The following is a 13,476-nucleotide window of genomic DNA, read 5'->3' as shown; positions in this document are numbered from 1 at the left end:
AAGATACAACAAGTACCTGTGAGGATGTGGGAAAAAAACCCTCATGCAGTGTTTGTGGGTACATAAATTGTTACAGCCTCTGTCCAAACAGTATGGCAGTTCCTCAGAAAATTAAAAATCGAAATACCATATGATACAATAATTGCACCTCAGAGTATTTACCCAAAGAAAATGAAAACATTATTTGGAAAAGATATGTGCATACCTATGTTTATTCCAGAATTATTTACAATAAGGAAGATATAGAAGCAAGCTAAGTGCTCATTGATAGATGAATGGATAAAAATGATGTGGTATGTACATATAATGGAATATTATGCAGCTATAAAAAAGATATCTTGCCATTTGTAGCTACATGGATGCAGCTAGAGGGTATTATGCTAAGTTAAATAAGTCATACTGAGAAAGACAGATACCATATGATTTCAGTCATATGTGGAATCTAAACAACAAATGAATATATCAAAAAAGCAGAAATAGACTCATAAATATAGACAAAAAATTGATGGCTGCAAGAAGGGAGGATGGTGTGAGATGGGCAAAATGGGGAAAGGGGAGTGGGAGATACAGTTATGGGAGTTAACAAGTCATAAGGATGAAAGGTAGAGCATAGGGAATGTAGTCAATGATAGTAGTATATGGTGACAGATGGTAGCTACACTTGTAAGCAGAGCATAACAAGTTGAATCACTGTGTTGTGCAGCTGAAACGAATGTAACATTGTGGGTCAACTATACTCAAATTTAAAAATTATAATTATTCAGTCTATTATAACTGTTCAAATTGTCTGTTTCTTCTTGAGTCTGTTTTGATGGTTTATGTCTTTCTAGGAATTTGCCCATTTTATCTAAGTTATCTAATGCGTTGACATACTCTTATTCGTAGCATTCTCTTAGGATCCCTTTCACTTCTGTGAAGTTGATAGTGATTATTTCAGTAATTTGAGTTGTCTCTCCTTTCTTTTTTTTGGTCAGTTTATGCAAAGATTTGTCAATTTTGTTGATCTTTTCCAAAAACCTATTTCTGGTTTCACTGATTTTTCTCTAGTGTTTTTCTCTACTGTGTTTTAAATTTTTCTGTTCTAATTTTTATTTCCTTCCTTCTGTTAGCTTTGGATTTAGTATGCTCTTCCTTTTTCCAATTCATTAAGGTAGAAAGGTTATTAGTATGAAATCTTTTTTTCTTACTCTGCTCAGGCTACTATAAAAACATTACTGTAGACTGTGTGGTTTAAATAACAGAAATTCATTGTTTCACAATTCTGGAGGCTTGAAGTCCAAGATCAAGGTGCCTTCCTAGTCATATTCTACCTAGTCAAATTCTGGTGAGAACTCTCTTCCCAGATTGCAGATGGCCCCTATCACTATGTCTTAACATGGTAGAAAGTAAGACAGAGTAAGTTCTTTGGTGTCTCTTCTTACAAGTGTACTAATCCTACCATAAGCCCTCATGGCCTCATCTAAACCTAATTATCTCCTAAAGGCCCCTATCTCCAAAGCCATCACATTAGGGGTTAGGGGCTTCAATATATGAATTTGGGGGGATATGATTCAGTCCATAACATTTTTCTTCTTTTTAATGTAGATGTTTACTGCTTTAAATTTCCTTCTATGAACTGCTTTTGCTTCACCCCATAAGCTTTCCTTCTGTTACTGATTTTTAAATATCATTCCACTGCTAAGTCCAATAGGTGACACCCCCCCCCCCCAGGTAAGTTTCCAACCTGTGCTCTTTTCCCTGTAGATCACAGTTTCCTCTTTTTTTCATATCTCATAATTTTTTGTTGAAAACTGGATGTTTTAGGTACTCTGGGTACTGATTCCCATCCTCCAGAGTTTGTTGTTTTGTTGTTTATTTGCTTAGTGACTGGGCTGCACTTTTTCTTTGAACTTGAGTTCTCCTACAGTGTGCAGCCTCTAATGTCATTTCTCAGAGGGAATAGCCTTGAGCGTATGCAGTCACCCTGGAATGACACAATCCTCTTCGAGTGTCTCTTTTCCTAATGTCCCTGTCAGGCTGATAGCTGGTCTGCCTCTGTTGTTGTCACACCCAGATGTCAGCCTCCACTAATTGCAGGCTAATTGCTGTATTCTTTGGTAAGAGGTCCCCCAGACATAAATTACTCCAGTGTAATCTAATAAAGCTTCCAATAGAGCTTCTGCCCTATGTGTGGCAGTAGGTGAAGGAAAGGAACCCAGGCCTATCAGGTGTGCCTTGCTGGAACAGAGCTTTTGCATTATGGAGCTAGGGGTAGCGTGGGATAGGAGGAGAAATGTTAATGACTTGTCCCTTGTGGGGAGAAAGCATAGCCTTTGACTGGGACCTGGAGGGAAAGAGAGCCTCCTGGCTTTACTTGCCAGGACTAGAACTTCTGTGTCAGTGTGCTGAAAGATGGGGCAGGTCATGGTTCAAATGCTGTAGACTCACTGTTTTTACTAAGAATTAGTTAATTTTCTTGTGTATGTTTCTCCCATTTGCGGTATGCCCGTAGGACACTTTAAATGGTGGTAGCTGTGGTTTGTTTTCATAATTTTTCAAGTTATAGTTGTTTTGTTGGAGAGAGCATCTGTGGAACTTCTCACACTGAAATTCTGGAAGTGTCCAACTCTCACTCATGTTGAGGGCTCCATTTTTGAAAACTCTCAAATCATACCCTTAATTTAGAGCTTTACAAACTATAGCCTTTGGATCAAATCCACATAAAGTTTCATTGGAATACCATCATGCCCATTTGTTTACATATTGTCTATGTCTGACAGAGTTGAGTAATTGCAGCAGAGACCATTTGCCCCAGAAAGCCTAAAACATTTAGTATCTGGCCTTTTACAGAAACAAAATCTGCCAATCCCTACTTTAGTCGGTCAGCTTTACTAAAGTCTTTTATTACTTAAAGGTGCTCCTGTAGTAAATGAGTTGTCAAGAATACCAACTACAATTAAAATCATATTTGTCTTAAAAACAAAAATAGAAGATTTATAATATAAAATGATATTTACTGGGTTTTTTTCCCAACATTTTCAGATTTGGTAGCTCAGCGAGGAGAAAGATTGGAATTATTGATAGATAAAACAGAAAATCTTGTGGATTCGGTAAGTATGGGATATGGTAATATTTTTTCAGGGTCTAAATAAAGTAGAGAAACTGTGGTTGATGGCTAACATAATAGGGAAATATGTTAAATTTAATAATTTGCAATTTTTTTTCCTTTCTAACCTCCATTATGTGATAATGTTGTGATGATGAGGATAATAATGAGGTATAGGTATAGAATAAAAGCCACAAGCCATTAGAAGCCATTAAGAAAATTTTGGTTTGGGGAATATACTCAATATACAGTATGGAAACAGTTTTGTAAAGCTTTAGATTGGTGCCTTTATAATTTAGCTCAGCAGCATATACCAGTTTCTATACATTTTTGTGAAACATGAAACAAATATGCAGGCCAGTTGTGAGCCAGCATGAATCATGAAAACTGAACAGTTCAGTCTCTTTCTTGCTGACCATGGCAGCTTGAGCCTTCATTGTATCAAGCAAGAGTCATTTGATATTGGGAAGGGCCAATGAGCCCTACTTATGCTACAGTTATATGTGTCTTTGCACTTTCCATCCGGAAAGTGGATGAAGGTTTTGAGGAAAAGATGATAGATATACAGTGAATAGATGTGAGTAGATGGAGGGCAGAGATCAGTTAAATTTTAGGTCTACACAATTACAAATTTAAATATAGAGTAGTTTACACCTTGAAATGGATCAGTAAGTAATCATGTTTATTCTTACTGGCAGCTAGATCATAGTGGTTAGGAGCACAAGCTCCACAGTCAGGATGCCTGGGATGAATCACATCTTTGCCACTTAGTAGTTTTGTGATCTTAGGCAAATTACTTAACCTCTCTATGCCTCAGTCCTCATCATCTGTAAAATGGAGATGTACCTCATTAAAGCAGGTAATGCATGCAAAATGCCTAACACAGTATCTGGTGCAAAATAAGAGTTATTTCAATGTTTACTGTTACTGTTAGTTTTATAGAGACATCTATTAACAATAGTTCTTAGGAGGATAATAGTTTTATTTCAGTCAAAGCACATGGAAATTGGAGGAAGGGCGGTACCATACAGCAAGTCAGAATACCAGGTTTTTATAATGGCTCACTTTGTCACCCATTGCTGTGGGGCAAAGAAGTATCTGATTCCAGATCTGCAGACCAAATTCTTAATCTATGAAGATTGCCCTATATTTAGCTAGAACAGTCTGTGTTTGGCCAGTGTTAGTATAGTTTGTACTTTCCAAATAAGTCTTTAATTTTGTTGGCTGTGTGACCCGGAATAACGAAAGATACTAATTAACTAACAGGTGTCTCTCTTTATGGAGGAATAACCTATATAGGATAAAGTGCGGCAAGTGTACCATTCAGTAGTCTTACACATATATCTATACCTATGTAACCACTGCTTGTGTCAAGATGAAAAACATTTCCAATACCTCAGAAAGCTGCCTCATGCTCCTTCCTATTAATAATCCCCAACAGAAGTAGCCATTTTATGACTTATTTCACTCTAGATGATGTTTTGCTTGTTTTTAAATGTATAGAAATGGATTCATATGTTATATGCTGTTTTCTCTCTGGCCTCTTTCACTATTAGGCCTATGAGATTCATCCACATTGTTGCACGTGGTAATAGTTTATTTTATTGTTTTATACTATTCCATTGTATAAATTTACCTACCACAATTTGTTTATCCATGCTCACCTGTTGGGATTCCATTCTAATTCTAGATTCTCTATTTTGTCCCATTGATCTGTTCATTTTTTCAGCCTTTTTTCTTTCTGCATTTCATTTCGGATACTTTCTATTACGTTTCTTTTGTGGTTTGTAATCTGTTATTATTCCCTCCTCATATATTTTTTGTCTCTACAAGTTTGATTTGGTTCTTTTTTAGATCTTCCACATGTTTCCTTTGCAGATGCATACTTTCCTCTACCTTCTTGAGTATCTGAAGTATATGTATAATTGAAATGTTTCTTCCACTTTTGGTGAACTTGAGCATACAACTTTGTTTGGTATATACCTAGGAGTGGAATTGCTGGGCTATTAGGGAATTTTGTTGTTCGGTTGTTTTAAACTGTTTGTGTCCTGGTGGGAATTATTGAGAAGTCACTCTTGCAGAAGAAAATGGATAATGGATGAAGCAAAGGTCCTTGGGTTTTGGGCCTCATACAAGTAAATACATAACCTTCTTGTGGAAATTGAACAGATTTTTATGGCTCAAATCCCACGATTATATTAGGCAGAACAGGCAAATGTGTTTGCAAACAACTGACTTAGAGGGAACCTTTCTTACTGGAAAAGCGTAAAGAGGGAAAGGCTTTCACACTAGCAGGAAGAACCACTTCTGATGCTTGGCACCATGCATATTACTTTGGTGGAGAAGAAAAAGGGGTGAAGCTTTTCCAGTGGGCTCATACTGCTTACTGTATACCTGACAGAGTCCTGCTTCTGAGAACTAGTGATTATGAATGGCTAGTCTCTACCTGTGATGACAGTAATAAATTCTTGATTCAACATGATTAATGAAAGTAAAATGTTACAGAAATTACTACAAATCAGTCATGCAGTCAGTGCCAGGGATCAAATAATTCATGTTTTTTTCCCCTAGTCTGTGACCTTCAAAACAACCAGCAGAAATCTTGCACGAGCCATGTGTATGAAGAATCTCAAGCTCACTATCATCATCATCATCGTATCAATCGTAAGTTTTTGGCATTATAGTGTGTTACTTTATTTTTCAAACTTTAAGAAGTTCGAAGCTGGAATTCTTTCTCAGTTGTTAGCACTCTGAAATGAGCTACATATAACTTTCCGTGGTAAGACACATGAGCAAGAAGAGGCTTTGCTATGAATTCACTCCAAAATATTCTACTTACATCTCATCTTGCTATTGAGAATGTTTATATGTAAGGAGTCATACAAGGCATTCCAAATATTCCTGGATATTTAATGTTTTTGTCACTACTGAAATGGCGTTCTTTTAAAATTACATTTTGTGGGGCGCCTGTGTGGCTCAGTCGGTTGAGCCTCCGACTTCAGCTCAGGTCATGATCTCACGGTTCGTGAGTTCGAGCCCCGTGTTGGGCTCTGTGCTGACAGCTCGGAGCCTGGAGCCTGCTTCGGATTCTGTGTCTCCCTCTCTCTCCTTTTGTATTTAAAAAAATACATTTTGTAATTGACTCCATATTTTCTAATTACATTTCTATTTTCTAGTTGATTGCATGTTCCATTTCTTTATTTCTCTTTTCTTTTCTAATCTGTTTTTGTGTCTGGCAACTTTCCATAACTCTTATTAGTTATAGTAGTTGGTCAGTTTATTCTGTATTCTGATTCTTCTGTCAGGAGTCAGCAAACGTTCTGTAAAGTGCCAGGTAGTAAATATTTTAGGCTTTTTAGGCTGCATGTAGTCTCTGTCACATATCCTTTTTTTAAAAACAAACCTTTAAAAATATAAAAACCATTCTTAGCTCACAAGCCATGGGCTGTAATGTGCTGGCCCCTGCTATAGGTAAATTATGATACCATCTGTTAATAATTTCAACCTCATCAAATTTATACATGCACATTATATATAATTCTGTGTAATTACATATAAGTATGTATACATATATATATATATAATTTAAAGTTACTAGCAATGTGGAATAATTATGGTATCAGTGGTATCTTTAGTTTCTGGTTTTAATAGGAATGCTTCTAATATTTCATTTTTAAGAGTAATAGTAATGAATTCTTGTTAGATTTTTATTTTCAAGTTAAATAATTTTATTTTTGTTTCTAGATTGCCTAAAGTTTTAGTCAGGAATAGGCATTTAATTTTGGGAAATGATATTTCTGTTCCCAATGAATTAATAATATGACTATCTACATTTAATATTAATATAAAGAATTACATTAATAAACGTACTTAAAATTATCCTTTCATTTCTGGGATAAAATACTAAGTGGCTATTGTGTAGTATTCCTTTAATGCATTATGAGTTCTGTTTCATAATGTTTATTTAGTAGTTCTCTTATCTAGTATTTCTCTTGTCTATAAATATAAATGAGTCTATATGCTGTTCTCCTTTTGTAACCCCTATGTAAAAATAAATTGGACCTCTCTGAACTATCCTAAATGTCTGGTAACCATTTTAATATGCTTAAACTCCTTTTTGCATTGCATTCTGAAAGAATCATTCAGTTCACTCTTCCTGCAAGTTAATTTTCTTTTCAGCTCTCTTCATTCTATGTATTTATTTTTCATAGCCATGCTTTAAATTTCTAAGAACTCTTATTATTCTTAGTATAACTTTTTTTTTTCCATGGAATTGTCCTTGTAACAGATGTACCATCTCCTTGAATTTCTCCGGATATATATTAAGATATGCATCACAGGGAAGTAGCTTATGCTATGGTGGGAACGGCTAGGCAAGTTCAAAATCCTCAGGGCAGGCTGTCAGGAAGGGCAGGCTGGACCTCTGGGGCAGGAACAAAGCTGTAATGCACAGGCATAATTTCTTCTTCATCAAGGAAACCTCAGCTCTGCCCTTAAGGACTTCTAACTGGTTGATTTAGGCTAATTCAGATTATGTAGGATAATCTGCTTTACTGAAAAGCAACTGATATATGAGCTTTAATCACATCTACAAAATACAGTAACACCTAGATTTGTGTTTGATTGGGTAACTGTGTGCTGTAGCCTAGCAAAATTGACACATAAAACTGACCTTGGAGAAAAATAGTTATGTTTATCTCTAATGGGTCTGTTATTTTTATTTTAAGAGCTATTTGGAATCCTCAATAAATTTTAAGAGTATAAAGAGGTTCTGAACCAAAAGTTTGAGACTTGCTGCTCTCAGGAGAGTGGGAGGAAGATGCTTTACATTGAAGGTAGTTTGTGGCTGGGCAAAGCAGCCTTTCTCCCTATCCTGTTGCCATTTGCAGAAGCCCAAAGTTAATTCTGAGCAGATTCCTCTGAATCAGCTCCACTTTTCCTTGACCCCCTGTTGAAAGACCTCCAGTTTAGATAGCTGGATCTACCTAACAGAGAAGGGCAGCCATCGATCTGTTGATGTTCTACTGGAAATTGTGCCATGGCCTTGAATGTTTCCTTGCTCAGGATACTCAGGTGGCACATTCTAGGCTCCTTAGTTTAGCCTTCTTCCTTCTGCTTGGGTCTGGGAATTTAGATTGATTTATAAAGCTAGATTATTGTTAAATTCAGACTGTATTTATTGATTACTTACTACATGCATAGCACCGCTCTTAATGCAGTATCAGTCTTTCCCAAAAGCTGTTGTCACCTAATATATTGTACTTTAGCTTTAAAAATCCTTATATTTCGTCTGTAGCAAATAGTCAACTTCATGTCAAATTGGAATATCTGTGTGTGTGTGTGTGTGTGTGTGTGTGTGTGTGTGTGTGTGTGTAGAGTTTAAACTATTCATTAATAGCCAGAATTTGCTATAAACCATCCCCCTCCCTGACATTTATAGAGTAGGCAAAAACACTCTGCTGACTTTTGGAAGTGAGCATGGAATTCATAAATGTATTTTTTTCCAGGCACTGAGTAATGAAATCAGCCACTTAAAGATCTCAAAAAAGTTGAAATTTAAAGAAAGACAAATGACTAAATTAATGCAGTGAACCTAATTTTTAAAATAAATATATCTTTGGAATTTAGTAATGTGAACAAGCATATACCATTAAAAAATCATACTTTAAAATTACAATAGTTAAAAAGCTAACACATCTACAATAGGACTAGTGTTTTTACTGTTACTTGTATCGTCAGCTTTCCTTTGATTCGGTAATTGTAATTATATCATTATTCACTAAAAGTTTCATAACATTCTTGCTCATAGATTATGTAGATGTAGAATCTCTCCTTATACTTTTAAATATTTCTAATCATCCTAATAATGAAAAGCAATGCATGTATAAAACCTAAAAATGTGCTCATAATAAAATCACACTTCAGGAGAATTATGATAATTTGCGATCTTGATAATTAATGATGTTTCATGAGAGTTAACTCATGTAGCTTGATTCTGCCTGGTTCCTAGTGAAGAGAAACAACTCCAGTGCTTTCTCTCCCAATGAAGAAAGTATAGTGGAATTCAAACGTGTGAGAGCTATAATAAAAAGGATCATTTTAATTCCCCTTCTACCTTTGAAAATACTTGGTTGGTGTATTATATTATTACACAACTGCTACTGTAATGGAACTAATATCTGTTAATAGGTTTTTGCTTTGCTTTATATCTTATTTATGAGCCTATGATAGATTCAAGAAAACAAATTGCCTTCCCTCTCCCTCTAGGTGTTCATCTATATCATTGTGTCACCTCTCTGTGGTGGATTTACATGGCCAAGTTGTGTGAAGAAATAAAACAAGGAAAAGTTATCATTAACCAAGGATATGAGAGAACAAGGAGTTAAAAGCAATCCATGTGATTCAAGCCTTTGAATACTGACAGATGGTGTCTGCCAGTCTCTTCAACTCTCTTCTATTTCTTTTTTTTAATCTTGTTGTATGCTTCCAGATTTATCTTTGTCCAGTTTATTCCAGTGCACTTCAGATTGAACCATTTATTGCAGCAGTAGCCTTAAAAAGGCTTTTGTTTCTTTAGTTCATTAACTAGAGTCATCTGCTTAGAGAAACATTTTTGTTTGCAATTGCACAAAGCTATCACCAAGGTAGAAACCACCAGTCTTAAACACTGTCTACTAAGACTTTGGATGAACTTTGTTTGTGCACACAACAGTATTCAAAAGAAAGCATTGCTAACATCTCATCCTAATGTCTTTTGCTATTGAAGAGTTTTAGGTGCTTGAAAACAATATAAATGGAGAATTGTTGTTACTTGGGGAATTGTAATTAATTTGTTGGTGCTGCTTGTTTCCAGGAGCCCGTGCAGGTAAAGTTTTAAACATTTTCTTTCAGTCATATGGGGAACATTTTGCTAGCCCATTAGAAACACACAGATGTAACCTTGTCCTCCTAGTATTCACTTTCAGGAAGAAAGTTTTAACCATTCACAAACTTTGCAGAGCTTGATATCCTCTCTTTCCCCCATTGCAGTTGATTTGAAAAGATGATGGTTTAAATATTGTTGAAGGTTGTGGTTTTTTATATATTTCTTTCTCTTTGGTGGATAATTAGGGCAATTGTACGGTTAATAGAATGGGTAGTATAGGAGGTGGAAAGGCAAATTCTTCTGGCTTAACAGAGAAAAATAAAAGAACCACAGTGGATGTGCTAGTGTTTTAGAGATGTATGAAGAGGAGGTAGTGTGGGTAATTTTTTCCAGTCTGGGAGAAGCCCAAACTGAATATAGTCAACTGCCAACTCTAGGGTTTGGGTTTGACTGCTGTTGAATACTAGTTTTAGTATCCTTTGTGGATTAATAAATTCTCTAATCTGACTAGTTTTGAAGAATTCTTTTGTGAAACTTGAGAGTAGACATTATGGTGTATAGAAACATTATCAGAAATTTTAACATCCATTTAACTGCAGTGTGGGAAAACTGGAGTGTGATCATACTGCTTTGGCTACACTGGCATCTGTTAGCTATTATGTAGTTTGGTGTGTATCTGAAAGGACATTTGCTGCCCTAAATCTAATTGCATTTATTTATCAATAAATGCCAGTAAATGGAAATTATATTACATTTGACTATTTTCCAAATGAAAGAACAATGTAGTCTGTAAAACCTAGCCATCTGTGTAATCCTAGTCACGTGCCTTGAATATATACGTGTCACATAATCTGACTCATGCTACCTGTTCTTCCATCTGCATACACCTTTTCATTCATGCTCTCTGATTCATTTCTTTGACATATACTTTAGGCCCACTGGAACTCTTCGTGATCACACATGGCACAAGTGTTTCTTGGTCTTCTTTATCAACACTAATGCCTTTTAATTACATCAGCATTTCCTACTGGAAAACACATTTCTTCCAGGAGAACATTTGGCATTCCTGAATAATAATTTCCAAATGTCTTTAATCCAAAGAAAAAGACTTAAAAGCTTATTTCCCTTTCTTATACACACCTGAGTAAAAATGATGTGCATGTTTTAGGGATAAATTACTTAACTGTTCATTGGTCTATTTATGTATAAGAATGCTTTTGAAAGCACATATCTTGTTTTAAATGACGCACAAATTGAAGGCATTAATAAAATTTAAGACTACTGCAATGAGCTTTCCTCCTTGAATCTAATTTCGTCTGATGACGTTTTATCATAGTTCACTTATGCTAAAAATACATTAAGAATTGTGGCCCGGGAAGAGTTAAGATGGCAGAGTAATAGGGGGACCCTATGCTTGCCTCATCACTTGAGCACAGATAAATATCAAATCATTCTGAATACCCAAGAAATCAATCTGAGGACTTAGAGAACAAACTGCACAACTAGTGGGAGAAAAGAGGCCACACTGAGGAAGGTAGATGTAGAGATGGGATCTGGGGGAGAATAGAATCATGGGTGCTGCAGAGAAGCAGAACCCCTGATTAGGGAGAGAGGAGAGAAGGAGAGTGAGAGTGCATGTGCAGTGCACAAGGTAAACAATTCCCCAGGGGTGCCTGGGTGGCTCAGTGGGTTAAACATCTGACTCTTGGTTTCATCTCAGGTCATGATCCCAGGTTATGGGATCAGCCCCATATCAGGCTCCATGCTGAACATGGAGCCAGCTTGGGATTCTCTCCCTCTCCCTCTGCCCCTCCCTGCCTTGCGTGCTCGCTCTCTCTCTCTCTCTCTCTCAAAATAAATAAACTTTTAAAAAATTCCCCAAAATCATTGATGGGGAAAATGAGAGGACCTGATTATCCCAAGTTTTTATAAGCAACAGAGCTCAAAGTCTGAAGTCTTAGAAGTGCATACCATCACCAGGGTGGAGCTTGGTGGGCATAGAGGTGTTCCTGTGGAGGAGGGCAGAGGCCAAGAATGGACAGCATGGTCTGAGAATCCTCTGGGTGGCACCGGGAGAGACAGTTCCCCTTCTTGGAGTGCATTTAGGAGAGGTGGCACTGTCTCTCCACAGACAGCAGAGTCGTTAGGTACCATTGAGTTCATTAACATAGCAGAGGCACCTGCTGAGGGCAGCTAACTTGGATGTTGGCTTTTTGCTGCACTTTACCATAAACTCCAAGCCCCTGTGCATTTGTGCAACTGCCCTTCTGGGACACACCACCAGCCGCAGCACAGCAAGACTCTCCCCTAGAAAATCAGTGCAGGTCCATGCCATGACAGATCCCTAAAATTTGGAGTTTTGAAACCCAACCAGTGCACCTGGGGTACAACACAGGACTGTGCTGCTGGGTGGGCAGATAAAACACAGGACTGTGCTGCTGGGTGGGCAGATAAAACACAGGACTGTGCTGTTGGGTGGGCAGACAGCTCAGACACAGGGTGAAGTCAGGGATCTGAGGGATACCTGGGACACATGAGGGGAGATTATTTACTCTTCTATGAGAGCTTCATGAACAGCAGTGGGCATGAACTCCTCAGGGATGAGAGAGGAGTGGGATGATGCCATTTTTACCCCTGCCCATCAGTATGGACAGACTTCAGTGAGCAGCACAGCGCCCACAGTGGAGTCTTGAGCAGCTTGTGCCAAGCCCCGCCACCCCACCCCACCCCCGTGTTCTGCAGGTGCTTTTTTACTACGGCATGTGTGCTGTGAGAGCAGCAGTGGGCCCCTCCCCCAGAGGACCACAAATCCACACACACACACACACCAAGTCTGCTGGCCATAGAGTGTTTCAAAGCTTCAGCTCTTAAGAGAAATAGGATCTAGCCTCTTTTAACAAGCAGACCAAAACACACCTAATTAAAACCCACCAACAAGTGGGCAGGGTCCAAACACTCCCCAACACAGGTGGAGAAACTCTGCAGAGAACTTAACGGAGGGAAACAGCAGCCAAAACACAACAGCAGAGTGAACCCAGCATGCACCAGAAACACTGAAGCTCCAGGCCCTGGACAGTATATGACATCTTCTTAATAGATCCATTACTGTCAGGAGTAGGAAACATAACAGGCATTCCTAACATACAGAAGACAGAGACCTAGACAAAATGCCAAGACAGGAATTTGTCCCAAAAGAAAGAACACAGAGAGATCATGGACAAGGATCTAATCAAGAAAGATAAAAGTAATATGAACCAGAATTTAAAACAACTATCATAAGGATACTAGCTGGGCTTGAGAAAAGCATAGAAGATACCAGGGAGTCCCTTACAGCAGAGATAAAAGACCTAAAAATTAGGCTGAAATAAAAAATGCTATAACTGAGGTGTAAAATCAACTGGATTTAATGACCATAAAGATGGAAGAAGCAGAGGAATGAACAAGTGATATAGAGGATAAAATTATGGAAAATAATGAAGCTGAAAAGAGGGAAAGAAAAATATTGGATTATAAATGTAGACTTAGG

General features: G+C 37.5%; 1 protein-coding gene across 1 annotated transcript in view; it reads left to right on the top strand.

Moving 5' to 3' along the window:
* The window catches only part of VAMP7 (vesicle associated membrane protein 7), a 57,739-nt gene extending 48,114 nt beyond the window's left edge, over window positions 1-9,625 (top strand). The window contains exons 6-8 of the mRNA XM_019439225.2: window positions 3,022-3,089; window positions 5,657-5,749; window positions 9,353-9,625. Of these exons, the coding sequence (XP_019294770.1) occupies window positions 3,022-3,089; window positions 5,657-5,749; window positions 9,353-9,421 (230 nt within the window). The 3' untranslated portion in view covers window positions 9,422-9,625. The remainder of the gene's footprint in view (window positions 1-3,021; window positions 3,090-5,656; window positions 5,750-9,352) is intronic.
* Window positions 9,626-13,476: the final 3,851 nt, after the last annotated feature.

Source organism: Panthera pardus, unplaced genomic scaffold, assembly GCF_024362965.1.
Source record: "Panthera pardus isolate Hobbes unplaced genomic scaffold, ASM2436296v1 HiC_scaffold_27, whole genome shotgun sequence".
Classification (NCBI taxonomy): Eukaryota; Metazoa; Chordata; class Mammalia; order Carnivora; family Felidae; genus Panthera; species Panthera pardus.
This window is presented reverse-complemented; position numbering and strand designations above follow the sequence as displayed.